At 45.3% G+C, this 17,975-nt stretch overlaps 1 protein-coding gene and 1 long non-coding RNA gene across 5 annotated transcripts in view; one reads left to right on the top strand and one right to left on the bottom strand.

The window, feature by feature from the left end:
- LOC138497228 (uncharacterized) overlaps window positions 1-1,579 on the bottom strand; it is a 140,388-nt gene extending 138,809 nt beyond the window's left edge. The window contains exon 1 of the long non-coding RNA XR_011278545.1: window positions 1,360-1,579. This is a non-coding gene — a long non-coding RNA (uncharacterized lncRNA). The remainder of the gene's footprint in view (window positions 1-1,359) is intronic.
- Window positions 1,580-1,700: 121 nt separating this feature from the next.
- TMEM245 (transmembrane protein 245) overlaps window positions 1,701-17,975 on the top strand; it is a 956,632-nt gene continuing 940,357 nt past the window's right edge. For all 4 annotated transcript variants that reach the window (XM_069620553.1, XM_069620551.1, XM_069620552.1 and 1 more), the window contains exon 1: window positions 1,701-2,805. In XM_069620553.1, coding sequence (XP_069476654.1) covers window positions 2,218-2,805 — 588 coding nt within the window. In that variant the 5' untranslated portion in view covers window positions 1,701-2,217. The remainder of the gene's footprint in view (window positions 2,806-17,975) is intronic.

Here is a 17,975-nt window from a genome sequence, read left to right as displayed (position 1 = left end):
GGACAATGTGTGCTTAGCAATTCCTGCTCTGCACACTAATTGTTCTGGACGCAAGACACCTTACTCTTTACGAACAGGAGAGGTGTCCCACTGCAAGGACAACGTCCCAAAGAGCTACGGGCATTAGAGGGGCTCTCACGTTGCTCTGCGTCAACAGAGCATTTCAATGTGAGCCATTAGGCACTGATGGGAGGGGGGGTATTATTAGCAGGGACTTTTGTCCCTTTAGAAATGTGACTGGTAGGGAGTGATCAGAAGTGAGAAGAGTGCAGAATGCTGCATGCTTTATGACAAAATTACTATGGCTTTAAAACCCAAGAGGGATTTGTTAGGCTCATAACTATCTGCATGATGCTATTGTGACTTTGCATGCAGGATAGGGAGAATAAAACTAAAGCCATACTCCTATTGCACAACATATTTCTATGACAATGTATATAGTTTACTATGAAAGGCTAGTTTATTATGTTATGTGGTTTGCTTCCAAGGCATTGCTATAAAGTATTATTTAAAGGACATGAAATGCAAAGCAAAACCTTAATAAATATTTATATGAACTAAACCTGGGAAGACGTGCTCAGTTGCGTAAATTGTCCACATCCCAGTTTCACCATTTAACCAAAGTGTGTGATCATAGGCAAATAATTTAATCGCACTATCTCTTATCTGCAGGTGATTTACTTAAAAAAAACGAACGACTAAAGAGTTGCTCCATTTATAATAATAGTGCAATTTAGGTATTTTGAGTCACAATGTTATTTGACACGCCTTACTTATGGCAACTTATTCTAAAGTCACGCCCATGGTGCCACCACGTATCAAAGACTGATGATGCACCTTGCAAAGTCCTTTTCCATTAAGTTATTTTTTTTGGGTGTAATCTATATGTAAATTAGGAGGGTTGCATGCATTTGGACACAGCTCTTATAAAGGAGTTAACTGAATTTGTAGTGGTTCTGCAGTTTTATTTAGTTTATGTGGTGATAAAATACCATCTGACATTAATGTTACCAAAAAAAGTAGATTGGGGCAGTGGTAGGAAGTTTGGGGGCGTGAACGAGACCATGTGGTATTGCACGCACCGCATGTGGGAGGAACAGTGGTAGGACTTTTTTCGTGGCTCACCTCCTCACTCTTGCAATGCTGGATACTTAAGGTAGCCCAAGCTGACCCCCCCCCCCCATCTAAAATTACCCCATCCTACCCACTATTTGTTAACCCAAACACACTCTCTTCATCAACATTAAATTCCCCTTTAAAATAGTTATCTACATTAACCCGTTTCATTAGCCCCTTTTTTGACCAGTTAAACATCACCATCCATTGGCCAATCCACTGTTAATGTCTTGGCCTCCTTACCGGCCATGTTGAATAAACTCCACTTTGAGTTTTGCACGAGCCTCTCTGGCTTCCACAGGAACTTCCCCCGTATCCGGAGGAAAATGCCAATGTAAACCTCATCCACCTAAAAGTACATACATTGCAGCCGCGAGCCTTTTACAGTTCCCGCTCACAAAGAGGGATAAGATAAAGCTCATTCCGACTGCGCTTTTAGGTGGAGCCTTCCCGGTTTCCTACTGTCTACTAGTTCCCATCGGAGAAACTTATATAGCAACGCCCCGCCTACAGTTCGTCACGTGACTTTGGGCACGTTGCGTTCTCTGACAGACACTTAGCGTGCGACGTCATCTTTTCCCTGCTGGTGATTTTTGTGAGTGCAAACCGGGAATGCTCCGGCTGCCTGACTGCAAGAACAACCAGAATCTGCGTGATTTTGGGTGGCCAAAAGGGAAGGATCTAAGAGCAGGTGGAATTTGCGTGCTCTCGGTGACTCAGATTAAAATGACCGTTTTCTTCACCATACCAGGAAAGTTCCCGTAAAATAAGAGACTGGTAGGGAACTCAACGTGTCCAAAGTCACGTGAAGAAAAGTAGGCGGGGCGTTGCTATGGTCCATTTCTTGGATGGGAACTACACACTATACCCCCCATCCTTGAGAGGAGGAAAGCTATCAACGCTGTCATCCCATTCTTGATACTACACCCTTTCCCATCCTTGAGAGGAAAACTATCAAGACTGTCATCCCATCCTTGACACTATACCTTTTCCCATCCTTGAGAGAAGAAAAACTATCAAGACTTCCATCCCATCCTTGACACTATACCCTTTCCCATCCTTGAGAGGAAGAAAACTATCAAGACTGTCAGTGGGGTGGACATGGCTGAAGACGGGGGCCGTTCTGAGGCGGGCAGCCCACGTTGCCCCTCTCCGCCCCGCTCACCCAGCCGAGCGACCCCGAAACGACTGCCAAACCTTCCCCTAGGTTCTGCCACCAGGGTAGTACCGCCGCTGCCACTCAAGTTTGATAAGAACATCAAACAAGCGTTCTACAACACTGGTGCACTCATCTTCGTTGCCATCTGCTGCGGAGCCGCTGTGCTGGTCTACTTCATCCTGGAAGCTTTCCTGCGGCCACTGCTGTGGGCAGTCCTCTGCGGCACCTTCCTTCACCCTTTTCAGCGCTCACTGGCGCGTGGAGGCCGGCGGTGGCTGGGGGGGCTGCGGGAGACTCGAGCCCCGGTGCTACTGGCAGCGCTGCTTGCGCCGCTTAGCTTCGCTAACGGGGCGCTGGAGGTGGCTGGGGAGCAGGCGACGCGCAGGCTACGGGTGCTGTTGCCCTTAGTGGCTGGGGCTCCACTGCTCTACCTTTTCTACTGCACTGCCACCTTTCTGGGGGTTCAGGCACTGTTGACGCAGGTGGGGTCGCTGATATGCGCCGCTTTGGAGTACTTCAACACGCTTTGGGTGAGTACTATGTGACCTCCCTCCTCCCCCCACAAACCCCTAAACACCTTCCTTAATAACTGCAGAGGACTGGTTGACCACGCACCGTAGTATGGCATTCCACCTAAGGTGATCGCACGTTTCTGGGCAGTCAGTACAAAAAATCTGGTCAAAACACCCATTTTAAGGGCCGAATTTCTAGAGCAGTGATACAATATACAGACACATTCTAGAGCAAGCACACAGGCCAACAATACGTCTAATCATACAAAGTTATGCATCTGATGCATTCATTCATGCTAAATGAAAAGTTAAGCAATATTTTTGAAATTTAAAAGCAGCTTTTTATGGTTGAAACAATCAAGAACTCCAGTGGTGAATGGCGCTGCACTTGTCACTATATTTCCCAATAATGAGTGCAACCGAGTGTATTGAGGGAGCCTCAACTAATTACAGAGGGTTCGGCGGGAGGTCCCCCTCACACATAATTTAAAACAATTGGGTCAAATGATGCATTTTACAGTACACTATGTCAAAAAACCCATACAATTTACAATATATTCTGTGGGTTAAAACCTGAACAAATGCTATAGTGCATGATGCCTGTGTCCGCAATACGTTTCTTTTGCAACTCCAAAACACCTTACGTAATGCCTGTATCAACAATATATGTTAATGTTTAAGGTATTTGTACCATGTACTGTCACCAACGGATTTGGTCCCCAGGCGGATCTGAAAACAAGAAGGCAGGGTTAGTCGAGAGGAGAGGAGAGTGAGAGACGTGGTGTGCTGTTGGCAGCTTCAGTTCGGTTTTCACTGCGGTGAGCTTTGGTGGGAGTGTTGGAATGATGCAGGACCTCGTGTGCTGTTGGTGCGGTTTATGTGTTGTTTGTTTGTTGTTGCGGTGTGGTGAAGTGCATGCGGTTTGCTGAGCAAGAGGATGGTTGTGTGGATTTTCGTGTGAGGTAGGTATGCAGAGATTTGAGCATAGGGTTAGTGGGTTATATCTTAGTCCTTATACATCTTGTTCTATTTGTCTGGTTGTACTATAGGTATGCATAATTTCCCTTCTATTTACTGCTTGTCTAATTGTTATCGATGATGACGTGGCACGTTACCAATGGTATTGTTTGAACTTATTGTAATAGGGAGGGGCGTGTCTCTCCCCCAACCCCCTCTGGTATTGGTATAGCAAATTGATATTTACCCACTCCCCTGCTATCAATTTCCTCCTTGGTGGTCCATTGTTGCCTGTGTGTAGTTTGTAAGCTAGGGTGTTATTGATATATCATCCTTGCCCTTGCATCCCGGTCTATCTGTGTTAATTCTTTGGTCTCGTCTTATCTATCTCTTAGTTGGTAAGTTGATCTGCTGTAGGTTGTTCTTCCTTAACTTCTGTTTATGGACGATAGCTTAGGGAGATGGCTATAACGGTGCAATTGGCTGTGGACAAGAAAGATCTGCAAGCATTGATTAATTTACAGGTGTAGGCTGTGGCTGAGGCTGTCACATTGACTTGTCTATGTTAATGAGCAGTCAAGGTAAATGCCTAATGTTTTCACTTCCTTAGATACATTTTAGTAGCTTTTACTATCCATATTATAAATAGGAATCTACAAGGGCCAGAGTGCAAAGAGCTTGTGCCTAAAGAAGTTAGACCTGACTGAAGATGTTGCACTTGACATGGGGACTTTGCAGCTAAGCAAAGAAATGTCTTTGTTTTCAAAGTTTTCAATTCCTCACCACAGCATTCAAATAACTCGTCAGATGTTACTGCTGTACGCTTTTCTCTTTCTATTTTTTTAGCCTGATTTTCGTAAAAAAAACTTTTTTCAAAATGTCCTAATAAATTACAACAGTACAATAGCTGGAATTGGTTGTTTGCTTAGTTGCTTGCTCTGCTGATATCCTGCTATATGTATTTTTTGGGGAACAGGAGAAAACTAATTTATCTGGTATTGGACACCTTCATCTAGTCATAGCCGTTTGCCTCTAGCTCTAATTGTAATAGAATGGGTGCAACTACAAGTTACAAAATAAATAAGTCTGTTATTTACTTACAGTCTTGGTTAAGAGCAAAGTTAGCACCAAAATAAAATAAAGAAATGGTGCGTCAGAGCACTGTACAGATTGATCGAACATAACATTTGGCAAGTGAATGCTAGTACAAAATGTGCGAAAATCATCAAGCTTTTACACACTTGAAACCGATACAAAGAGGGGGGATTTTCATAGTTAAGGGTAATTATTTTTGGGCGGAAACATGGTTTTCAGAGAGTTTCTGAAAGTTAGAGAGTTAGCATTTAATCTGAGATAAATAGGGAGTGGATTCCAGCAAGTCGCTACTCTGTCCAAATAAGAGCTCTTCTTAGCGCTGGTTTCCAGAGAATTGGGAACGTCCCCTGTAAATTATGACCTCTTACTGCGGCTGTGAGATCACTGGGAGCTCACCATATTGGAACCTAAATAGTTGATAGTACACACATACTGATTCTGAGTGAGACAAGAAGCTTAAAATGTGGAGCCAGTCAGTGTAGTTATACAACTGGTGTGAGGCACTCGCATTTCTTAACTCCTGGCGGCAGCGTGTACAAAGTCCAAGCAGACTCGGATGTTTAAAGGTGGCTCTGCGCAGTTTTATTGCCCCTCCGAGTTTATTTAACCTATTACTTTTGGGTGTGACTTTGCGGTTCAATTAATACTTTCTGTGGCAACTGAGTTTTCATGGTAGGAGACTGTATCTATGAAGGGCTCTTTATTTAGTGGATTTTATTATGCCCAGCCTCGCATCAGTTACATTTCAGATGTGAGATGTTCAGACAATCTTGCAGGTGTTGCCCACTGGCGTATTGTGGTGGCTGGGCTGGGGACAGGGAGGCTAAAAGGGACCACAGTAACAGCCCCTCCCTGATAATCGTCACCAGAGACCTAGTTTCTGTGTCTTACGAAAGCAGAGAACGAAACAAAAGTAATTTTCTGCCCGGGAAAGCCTCACACTAAGCGAACAAAGCTCTCCATAATGGAACATATGACTCCTATTTTGCACAACGTTTACTGTATGGGTGACTATTGTCACAAATAAAATGCCTTGTGTGCACAAAATATTGCATGCTTGCATCCCGTGTTAAATCTAAAAATCTATGTTCATTTTTATGTTCCCAAAATGGTCTTTGATTTTTATGCAAAGCAGCTGGGAACTATTGTGCCATTTATACCGTTTCCCTGTCCCATAGGAGATTTATTTAACTTATTGAATTGTTTACATACTGAGTGAGAGAATATTTTATTTATAGACGGGTATGTTTTTTCAAACTGAGCCAGAAAATGTATTGAAAATATGCCGACTGGATACAAAGAATATCACCTGAGATCATGCTGAGTAAACCCAAAATAAATGTTTGCAGTGTCTCATGATTTTTATTATTAATTGGGCTCACACAATCTCCTCATCCTCTAGCATAGTCGAGATTTTGTGAAGGGTGAGTACTCCTCTTTGCTGGCGAGTGAGGGGATGTTTAAACTGTTATTTGACATTTACTTCAAGCAAACCTTGTATGCATTACATGGCAAATACAAGTTTCACTGTGGGTGGCAAGATTGTGTCTAAAATGAAGTGTGCTTATGGTGACATACATCATTTCGCAGAAAGAACTTGTCATGGGGTGAGTGCATTTCTTTTAGGTCGAGTGTAAACATTAAATAACTCGACCTGCAGGATTAGTGACGTTTTTAAGAATTTGAGAGACCTGATGATGATTTTTACTGTTAGGGTACATATTGAGTGTGGTCTAGCCTTGGGAAGGAGCAAAACCCTTTACAGGTCATAGGGGGAAGTAGACAGTGAGAGAAGCAGATCACTAAAGATCAATAGAAGGGAATGTAAGTCTGCCTGGGGCCGGGGACCACGCTTTCTACAGCTTGCTCGCACCAAATACTCTCCCTCCAGATCTCTCCGCTCTTCCGGCTCCAACTCTCCGCAAAAGCGCTTCTCTAAGCAGCGAGATGGTGGTCGATCTCTTTCCTTGGCTAGTTCCCTCCTCTGGAACAGCCTTCACATTGCTCTCCGTCTTTAGCTGGAGATCGTCAAATTGGGAAGCTCCTCAAGACTTTCCTCTTCCCCTCCATCCCATGCTAAAACCCACAGTCTCTTAGATTGTTGGCCTGGACCATTATGTGTCCTACTGGGTTCTGGACTTCCATCCAATCACCTTCAGCTTCCGCCCTCCACCACCACTTGCCTTTGGACACCCACTGGCCTGTTTTTTCCCACAGACCTGCACTTACTGTATTGGCAGGTGACCACTCTTTACCAAGTGGTCTCTGCCAAGCACTTACAGGTTGCCTTCAACCGACTCTCTGGCACCTGTGGAACCGCTAGCACTTACCCCCTTCCCATGTCCTTTCTCTCTCTCTCTGCACTTGCACGCTCCGAATGCTCACAAGGCCTAGTAGGACAGCCTCTGCCTCTGTTCTTCATTGTTATTTCATTTGCCTCCTCTTTGCGCTGTGGGTACTTTGAAACACAATTTCTTGATGTATAATCGCCTTACAAATGCACAATAAAATAAATAAATACAAATAAATGTGTAACTACTGGGGGAGAGGGGAGCGGGCAATTTGGCAGCAAGGGTTCTACAACCAACTGTGGCAGGAGACTGGGTGAAGCAGCTCGCCCAATCTCCGGTTAGGTGGGAGTGCAGGATGTGTGGACCTCTGTGTTAGGGAGAAGTCATTCATTGAAGAGTATGATCTTGAGCGCCTTTTTGAAATGTAAACGCATGGGTGAGTCTGGTGGTGTTATAGTGGAGGCTTTGTTGTCTGGGTGTGTAGACGGAGAAAGACTTTCTTCTGATTCCTTATTTCCTTCCTGCACTGGCAGAGTTGAGGTCTGCACATGTCCTTGCTTCTTGCTCCTGTTTTGTGTGTACCAGGTAACGTGTGGGTGTGCACAATGCATCCATGGGTTTGGCGGCAGGGGGCTCTGAATCATTGGCTATCGGTAGTGACAATGGTGGTTTATAGAGTTTTTGTGCAATATTATTCGAGTTACTACATTAAGAATTTTGGAATTGATTGTAAATCGTGGTGAGGAAGTTGCAGCCACAATGACCACACCATTAAAGATTTTGGCTGCAACTTCCCAAAATGATTTACAGTGACCATAGAAGCCTAGATCGTGTTTGCAGCTTCAGAAAAGTTATTTAAAGTGACATAATGGTATAGATTGAGGCTGCAAAATCAAAGTGATTTACATTAGGAATGCTGTTTTTTTAAAGTAGATTCTGCTTCATGAAGTGATTTACACTGGCAATGCTTGTATGTATATATTGTGGGCGCAGCTGCATAAAAATAACTTGAAATGCTGGCATATGTTGTGAACTCGGGCATCAGGAAAAGGTTGTCAACTGCTTTTGTGTACTGATATTGAGAGGCATCTGAGATTATTTCATGCGTTACCCTAGTGAACCAATTTTCTAAATTATTCTGTGAAATGCCCCATTTCAACTGATTATTTCAAACAAATTCTCGGGAGGATTCATTCCTCACTACTTTTCATATGCTTGTTTGCTGGTGATAATTTGTGGATGATGTGAATGTCCTTGATCTAAAGCTATTCACCTGTCACCACTAACCTTGAATTGCTTAAAATGCCAGTGCCCCTTCTGGAGTTGCCCAACCACCACTCCCCTTCACCCTTGGCACCAAAAGCAGCCCCAGTTACACTTGAAAGCCATTACTCACGTGGCTCTGGCATTGTTTTCATATTAACCCAAAAAGTGATCTGTTTCCCATTTGGGGACTACATATGGAAACTTAAACAATTCACAAATTGTAAATCTTCATGAGTGGTATACTGCGTCAAATGTCCATGTGGCCTAAGATACATTGGCCACACAGCACGAGCTGCAAACATTTGAATGGGTGAACACAGATCCTGCATTTGTTGTAAGAACATGAATGCACCCTTAGTCATACGTTTAGTGGCGCTATTTCCTGTGGTGGATAGTCGACCCTCTAACACCTACACCAGACATAATGGGACGTCTTCTTCAAAAGGAACATGTCTGGATTACTAGGCTGGATATCCACCAACAGGGTCTGAATGAGAATTTTGACTGGACAACACTATGTGGAGAGTTCTAAATTGTCTAAACATTAGATTATTGGGAGAGGGCTCCGCCCTCTGGTCTCAAACCATGGCTTGATTCTGTTTGAATTCTTTATGTAGATATGTAAACTACTTTAATATCAAATTGCGGGTGGCAAGTTATGCTCTAGCAACTCCCTAAGTGAGCCTTATTAAATATCTTGGAGTATATACTTTAACATCTAAGACTCTAAACACTGACGCACACATTGTATGTTCAAGCCTATAAAATTCAACAGTTTTTGCTGTTGATGCAAAACCGGTGCAAATAATAAACTGCTGTGACATTGTGATTTTCAATCTCAGAATGATAATTCATGGGGTTCACTCGTTGCTAAATTCAGTTAACAGATCTGTTTCCTTAGAATGATGTGTTATCGCACGATGAAAACTATGTACTCATTTGTGACCGTACATTTTGGCACGGACAATTTGATACATAGTCATTTCGTCAGATGTGCAACTGATGAATGAAACAGAGACCGTTCAATACAGCATGTCCCCACCGGCCCACAAAAAAAGCCTTGGGCTAATATATTAGCCCCCTGTTTTCCCGATTAGTCGCCATACTAATCACGAGATTACTTTTTTTGGCTTGCATTGATATCACCCAGGTAACTTTTGAACATTCTCCTTGCCGTATGATCCTACATACCATATCGTGCATTGACGCCTGACATCATCACAGCAGTGATTTCCGCCACCGAGAGGATGTTCTGATTTAAGGCCACAAGATGGCGACCACACACTAATGGGCACCGCTTTAATCAACCCTGCAAGTCCTATTTTCAGGGCAGACGGCATCATTGAAATGGGTCTAAAGGCTACTCAATCACATGAGTAACATGACTATAGATGTATATGTGTGTGTGTGTACATATTCATGTACCCCCACAGTTCAGACTCTCCTGTAATTTGTTTTAGAAAACCTTGGGCGCAGTGATAGTCACGCCTTTTGTATTTAGGTATGTCATGCCACTTAATTGTATTGGCATTGCTACCTTCACTATAGCTAATCAACAGTCTAAATTTTTCCTGACTTTTTTGTTCGACTTAAATTTATATTGTCTTTTCACTTAGAGGTTACTAACATCTTAAAATTCCCAAGTTCCATTCCAGTTTGAACAAACCCAAAAACAACCCTGCCAACCCCCTCACCCAACCTACTGTACAACATGTAGACTTTGTGATGAATCCTGCTGAGTCATCGCTGATCTACAGCCTAAAGTCTCATCCTATGTGGCCAGGCAAAGGCAGCCGCTACCTGATCCTGATCCTGACCCTGGGGGTGGTATTCTGAGGATGGATCACATGGGAGGAGATGGTTGTCAGGTGAGAGTGGTGACACCAAAAGGAGAGAAGCGATATACTTCTCTTTCTTGTGAGGAAGAACCCTTAATTCTAGAGTGTTAAATGGCATGTTGTCAGTATTCAGTATTAAAAATCTGAAAGCCACTTAGAACATGCGGAACATCTGATGTTTATGGTCATTGTAATATAAGTGCAACTGTTCAACAATGTTACTTTAAAATCGATTGAAACCGCCTTGGTCTCAAGTCCCCGAAAGCCTCAAGTACTGAGATGAAACCGAAGGCAGAGGCAAACTCGCCGAAAGGAGCCGTGGGGTGTAAGGAAGGCATGCCCTCAACAGTAAGACACACAAGTGACCACAGTTCAAGGGTGTTTATTGAACTTCAACAAGGGCATGAGAAATGCCTATCTAATCCTAAATCTACAGATGGGAGCAAGCTACGACCATCAAATAATAATAATACTGCAGGCCTAGTCGTGTCTTGTCAAAATAAAAGGGTCTATACTAAAAAACCTATTGCCAATCCTTATCTCCAAATACAAATAGTTTGGGTGTAGTTTTTATGAAAAAGAGTTCACAAAAATATGTCAGGATGTTCAGGCCATTGGCCTCCCTTCCCCACTTTTTCAGCATGGGACAAGGCAGTTCACTCGAGCGTAGCACTATCTCTGGCTTCTTTAGCACAAGGCTAGAGTTCAGTCATTGCATCAGGGCCTTCTGTACCCAAGTCTCTTTGCCTATAAGTCTCTTCATGCAAGGGGCCTGATGCGACAAAACTAATGGTATTATTTTCCTACTTTGGGTTTTTACCAGTACTCAATTCAGGTGATTCACTATTCACCCCGAATCCTCTCAGCCGGGGTCAGATCCCTTTAATATAACGATTGTCACTTTGGATCCCTCTCTTCTGAGCTCAGATCCTCTTTCACAATGTTCTTAGGATATTCTTTCTCGGGTGACTCGTGGGTCACCCTGGATCCCCCTCAGCCGGACTCAGATCCCTTCTCAATACAATTACTGGGTTCGGACCAATTTTAGTTAGCATCAACTATCGAAGACTTTCGAATGTGCACAGGGTTTGGCTTGACCCGTTGCAGGACCACTTGGATTTCACAATTCCTTTTTACATTTGCCACCTTTCAGTTGGATACCTAACGGAGACCTTCGAATGAGCACCCAAGTGGTGCCGGACCACCCTGTTTACGGTATCTGTTTTAGCTTCAAAAGTTCAGTCAATCATCTTCTGTTTAATCTTATTCGCGCCGCTTGTCACATACGCTTGACACTGTTCTCTTCAGTTTTCTCTATACAATGTTGCCGTTTGCAAACTTGGCTTCAACACAGACCGGTCTGGTATCAGTCTCCCCAACTCACCGGCTGTGCTGACTTTACTGGCGCTACTTTGTTTTAGGAGCCAAGGACAGTACCACATCAGCAAACTATCCTCCCCTCTTGGCTATCGATGCGGGAAAGCCCTGTGTACCTCAGAGACACAATACAGGTTTCTTCTGCTTTGATTCTTGGTCTTAACGTCTCGAATTCTCGAAGGCTCACGAAAGTAACGGTCTTCCTCTGAAAAGGTCAAGGGCACTTCCCTCCTTGCAACCTTCTTCAGTCTTGCCGTCTTTCCCCTTGTATTAAACTGCCATCTTGGAACTGCTGCTTCCTCGTGTGCTTTGCCTTGCTCAGAGTGTGCTTTCATGCTCCGCCTTTTATCCGTGTGGGGGAAGTGTAATGGAAGTCAGGTGTGTGTAATGATCAGTAATTGTCTGAGGCTGCCTGACCATTGTGTTGGGACATGTCAGGTATACAGCTCGGCTGTTAATCCATTTTCTCTCACAGTAAGTTGTCCGTGAGAAAGTGTTTGTGTCAGAAAAGGGGGTCGGGGGTGTTGAGTTCCTAAGTATCCTACCTGGTAGGATGGGGAAAAGGTGTTACAGGGAAGGGGATACCGTATTTCGCTGTACAGTGTCCCACTTCCACGCCCTGAAGACCCCTCATCCAGGTGATCCTCCCGAACTGGCCACCCCCAGGAATTGGATCCAAAAGCAAAGGCGGTGTCCTGGCCACTTGGACGACAGCTCCCCGGGGACTAGCGTTGAGACACCTCCAGGTTTCTCACAGGGGAAAGCGAGGAATGTTGGCCGGTTGCAGGCTGGTGGCATTCGACACCAGAGAAGAGGAACTCTGGTGAAATGAAGGCAAGCGGTTCGCAACGGGGCCAGAGGAGATGCAGTCCTGCAGCGCTGTGCTGGTTCTGGTGGTGAAAGACCCGGGAGCCAACGTGGGAACCAAATAATACCCTGCCAAGAAAGGGAAACTTGACCCATGAAAACCCCTTGCAGGAGCCGCTGCACATTAAACCAGTGAGTCTGCTTAGGTGAATAGGGGGCTCCAGTATGGGCTAACATGTTAAAGAGTGTTGAGAAAGCCCTTTTGAATACTAGGTAAACAGAACTGAAAAGAAAGGGCAAACATGGTACAATTCTCCTGACCTGAGAAGTCATTTGGGGAAAACTTGTAACCAACATTGCCACGGACAGCTGGGGGAACCCTGGAACAAGCATTGCCAAGAGACATTGACAGAAAGGTTGACAGAGCCTGAACAAACCCTCACATAGGGGATATCAGTATGAGAGAAATTGGTACAAGTAATAACTGAAGTCAACAAAGTGTGCCATTGAAGAAGTACAATTGTGAGATACATAAGAGGAATGTGAATGTTGCAGAGAGACCTGATAGGTCCATCTGGTAGTGAACCATTTTGGAAAGAGATACCTGGCAGGAGAGTACACCAGGGGATCACTTTGAGCCAAAAAGGGGATATTCCTGACAGGCGAGTAAACCAGGATATCAAGAGTTTTAATTTGAGAAGCTTCCTGGCAGAAGAGTGTCGAAGGAACTGGTGTGTCGAAGAGAAACCTTGTTGTATTAAGTTGTTTCAATTGAATGTTTTGTCAACCAGAGACCTGAATCCTTTTGCCATACCTTAATCACTATTGGAGAAAATACATTTGTTTGTCCATCTTGAAAAATTGGAAAGACTTTTCCTTTTCCACATATGGCAGAGACATTTGTATTGCCATCCTGAGGAAATTATTAGGTAAAAGAGACATGCACTTCCTTTAAGAGACTCTTTTGTTAAAAAGAATTTAAAACGGAACATTTTGGAACAATTTTCCTGAAATAATCCAGGGGAAGGGAACCAAACTATGGACACAAGAATTGTTGTGGTTGAAGTCATTTATTTAAGTTCTTGCACGTTTTGGGTGAATTGAAGTTGGGGAAAATGATCTTGCACTTTTAATTGCGTATGTTGGTATGAGGGTCAGATTTAGTTTGGACACAAGATCAGCCTTCTTTAGTTTTAGTTTCGTAGAATGGGACATTCACTTTAGGATAGGGAAAGTTAGGCCTTTATCCAAACCCCTTTCTGTTTATAAAATGGCTGATGTGGAGAACAGAACTACTTTGTGTCCGCCTCCCGTTTCTGACCCCTCACAACTTCTGGTTGTTTAGATGCTCACATCATAAGAAACGACAAGGGCTGGAAATAGATACTACACCACATCAGAGACAAGTTGCCTACTTGAACGGCAGTCTGCAACCTGTGGAATCATTTCAGTTTTCTAATCTATTGGAGAAGGCCACAGGGTTCCAAGCACCCGAAGGCATGTGTTATTTCAGTTCGACTATACGGAATTAGACCCATGTCTAGGCCTGTACACTAGGTTTACTGAATCCCCATTTCAGAATAAAGATGCCCCAGTCCTGGTGGAATTATCTCATAAAGTCGTTAAGCATAGCCATCATTTGTTCAATTAGAAATATGTCCAGAAGCGTATTCATCCAGTCTGCTTTTGTCATTACCGTTGTTCTTTTCCACTTTGGGGCAAGCGCCAATCTCCCTGCTCGGAACATTGCTTCCCACAACCTGGGTAATCAATACTCTTTGCTGTCACCCAATGGGATGCCCAGCAATAATTGTTGCGGTTCTAGCTTAAACAAAACCTCCACTATTTCCTTATGCAGCTGAGGAGTTCAGACAAGTAAATCTGAATTCTAGGGCATGACCACCACATATGATACAGGGATCCCACAAGCTCAGGGGCAAAGCAGTGATACCCCACTGTACATTTTGGAGAGTTTTAGGGGTCCAAGATGGCCATGAACCATAAACCTATACACTTCTCCCCCCGCTCCCCCAGGTATCTTCTGAAATGTCCATCCCGGTCTGTGATGCCGAATACTCTTTGTAGTTTTGTCTCCCTGTGGTATCCACTGTGTGAGAAACCTGAGGGTGTTCTCACTGATAGACCGCAAGGATCCTTTGTTCAGGTGGCCAGGGCACGGCCATCGCCTTTGGAACCAGACCCTGGGGGTGGACCAGTGCGGGTGGATCACCTGGACAAGCGGTCCTTGGGGACTGTGGGAGGAATGCCCTCGGGAGGGACGTAGTATTTCCTCCCCCCTTTCCAATTCCCCACTCAGTCTACATGGGATATGTTAAACCAAGTCCCATCCTACCCCAGCACCCTTCTTTCCTTAAAGGAAAGAAGGGGAGAGCCTCATGGGAAACCCTGTAATTGCAACCCTACACCCACCTTCTCCAATCCAACAATACATTCCCCAATTTTTCCATGATTACCAGAAAACACTTCGACTTCCCAACCCCCGCACCCTCCCTTTTTATACAAACACTGAGACGAAGAAGAGAGGCCTTGACAGGATGAATGTTAGGCTCACCTGGACCCCACAGGGGTGTCGATCGGACCCGGACAGCTGCGGTCTCCTTCAACGTGATGCGTAGTGCAGAGATGACTGTCTGGACCGGCCCGCCTAGTCTTGTCTGCTGGACCCGAAGAAGTATTTTCCTGCAAGTGGAGACAGGGATTAACCACCTGTGGGTTTTAGTGATGGCCTCCCAACTGTTCTCGCTCTCCCCCACTAATCACCGCCGATATCCCCTTAGTAACCTCACCTTATGTTCGTAAAAGATGAGCTCTCCATCCTGCATGTCTTGCAGGGCCGCGTAGATACCAGTTACTTCACTGGTTTGAAGGCGTTGGGAGAATTCCGGTAAGTATTGACTCTGAAGTTCCTGGCGCGATTGGTAAGTATCAAGTTCAAAGAGTTCAATGTGCCCGATGTTCACTCTTGTCCCCTTCCTTCCTTAAGTTGGAACTGAGTTTGTGAGAAGAAGGTCTCGTAGCTGCTGCTGGCGTTCAGGTAAGAGTCTGTGTTACCCAACACTGTCCGGTAACTATCGCATGCATTAATGTGTTGTTTTTCTCCCTCTTTACAGATGCGGCATGTGAAAATGTGGAGCGTTATGGAATAATACCGCCGGTGGTAAATCAGCTAAGTCTATGGTGGTAAGAGGTTGTATTTGTTGATTCCCTTGGCTCACCTTGTTTTTTCTTGTGCCCACTAGGTGCCGGATTACGGCGAAGAAATGGAGACAGTGCTGGATCGAAAGATGCAGTGAGAAAAGGTGAGTATGGCGCCGTGCTGGAGCTGGCGAAGCAACGCGTGCAGGACTGATGTACTTTCCAGGTCCGGAGATGAAATGGTTCCGGAATTAGGTGAGGAATTTGAAATAAGTTTGTTTTCTAACCTTGTCCTTTTCCTCTTCTTTATTCTAGGAGCTCCGGATACGAGGCGGGCGTGGATGCTGGCTGCAGGCACGCGGGCATGGCAGAAAACTGGATGCTGGCTGCAGGCACGGTGAGCGTCACGCTGCTGGATGCAGAATGACGCGAAGCATGCGCTGCTGTTCGGGTGTGGTTTAAATAGCCTCCAAAGTAGTTCCAGGTAAGAAGTTCCCTAGAGTCACGCCCGAGTAAAAAATAGTCCCTGTAACAAAATAGTCCCATCCAGGCCTCATGTAGGCTTGGACACTTTTGCAGCATGGTCTGCATCAGGTAAGTAAAGTCTATGAGCCTGGCGCCTATGGCGCCAGGACTGATTTCTATGATGAGCCTGGTGCCTAAGGCGCCAGGACTGAACCCAGACAGCCCCTAGCCGGGGCTGCTGAGGTTTAAACAAATGTCTGGATGCCTGCTCCCGGAGCTGAGGGCCTTGGTCCTGATTCCCGGGGGTAGGCATCATGACAATGAAGATCACTGAGAAGAAACACAATTGGACACAGAGACAGACTGTTCGCTTAACAAGGACAGGCAAGGTCAGGCCTCCCTCTACAAACATTCACACCCACCTGATTCTGGTTGACTCTCCCAGGAAGTATAAAAGGTGGACTATACAGGCACACTCTGAGTGAGATAGGGTTGCTGGATGGGGCACGGAAGCCAGGGGGAGAAAATTCGAGCTGGAGAGACACTGGAAGGCCTGGATGAAGAAGGACTGCCTGATTGCTGGACCTGTGAGTATAGGGGAGGCTGCAGTGTGGAGAGTGAACTGTACCGCCAGGCAACCAAACTAGGGGCAACTGGGGTTACCTGGTGGTGCCCACACCAGAGCCCCTCCCCTGGGAAAAGTAGGAAAGCCCAGACATTTGAGGGGCAGGTGGCGAGACCTTGCCCTCAACAAGTACCCCCTTGAACTCCTGCAGCTCCTGAAACTGCACAAGTGCCAAAAGGGGTATCTAGGGAAGTGGCAGCAAAATCAGAATGAAAGATTATGGGACTTGGAGTCCAAATACATTTTACTGAGAAAAACTGAGCAAGGCGGAACACGAGAATGAGTAGGACTTCCGGGGCGAAGGCAAACCTCCTGGAGCAGAGCGACAGCCCAAGGGGTGAGAGCAACGGGTCGAAAACCCAAAGAGTTCCCTACTGGAGGTCATTGCCTCCGACAGGCTGTGAAAGACACGTGGAGAGGGCCAGATCCCACATCAAAAGACTGCATTGTGTTTCAAGGACGCCAGCGAGCCTCCCGGGTGAACGGCAGAGTTGGAGAGGTGAGGCCAAGCCTGTGGTACTAACCTTGACTCGTAAAACCAAGAGATGCACACAGCCGGTGAGTTGGCAAGTGACCTGAGGGACCGGTGTATTAAAATAAAGTTTGAAGTGGCAACATTATATCGCAAGTGAAGGAAGGCTGCACGTGTGTGGATGAGACGCGAAGAAAGGCAGACCTGTGAATGAACTTTGTAAGGACAGCTGTGAAATCAGCGATACTGAATGGTTGGAGAAAGGAAGTAGCCCACTCGAAAGTCTCAGCGAAAGGTGCATTGCTTGTAACAATAAAGCGAATGCACTGCAAAAGCAAAGCTAAAATTAACAGAGAGAACGGGAGAGTGAAAGTTGAACCTTGTTCTGTTAGTCAAAGTGGTCCTGTGGAGTTTATGAAAGAAAGCCACGCACATTCAAAAGTCTTTGACACCCGAAAGTGGTCTGAGCCTGGCTGAGGGAGACCCGAAGTGTAATAAGCTTGGGGAAGAGAGCCCCCTTGCCAGTTTTGTTTACCTTTGTGCTGACAAGGTCTGAGCCTGACAAAGGGGGGGCTATGTGAACATTGTGTTTTGAAACGGTCCGAGTCCAACTGAGGGCGACCAGCGTGAACTTTTTGTTGAACTAGATATTGAAGCTGGGAAAGAGCAACTTTAGCATGGAAGGCCAGGCTGGCCTCGATCCACGTTATGAAATGCCTTTAATTTTGAGAACCTGAGCCAGATTGTGTCATCCTGTCTATGTGGCCGCCTTTCCCCGTGCTGTCCAACGCGGGGAGGAGAACTAACTCGGCCACATTGATTATTTATAGTTTTGCACA

This window comes from Ambystoma mexicanum, chromosome 5q, assembly GCF_040938575.1.
Source record: "Ambystoma mexicanum isolate Mex_15411 chromosome 5q, UKY_AmexF1_1, whole genome shotgun sequence".
Classification (NCBI taxonomy): Eukaryota; Metazoa; Chordata; class Amphibia; order Caudata; family Ambystomatidae; genus Ambystoma; species Ambystoma mexicanum.
Note: the sequence above shows the minus strand (reverse complement) of the source record. Positions and strands in the feature narration are given on the sequence as shown.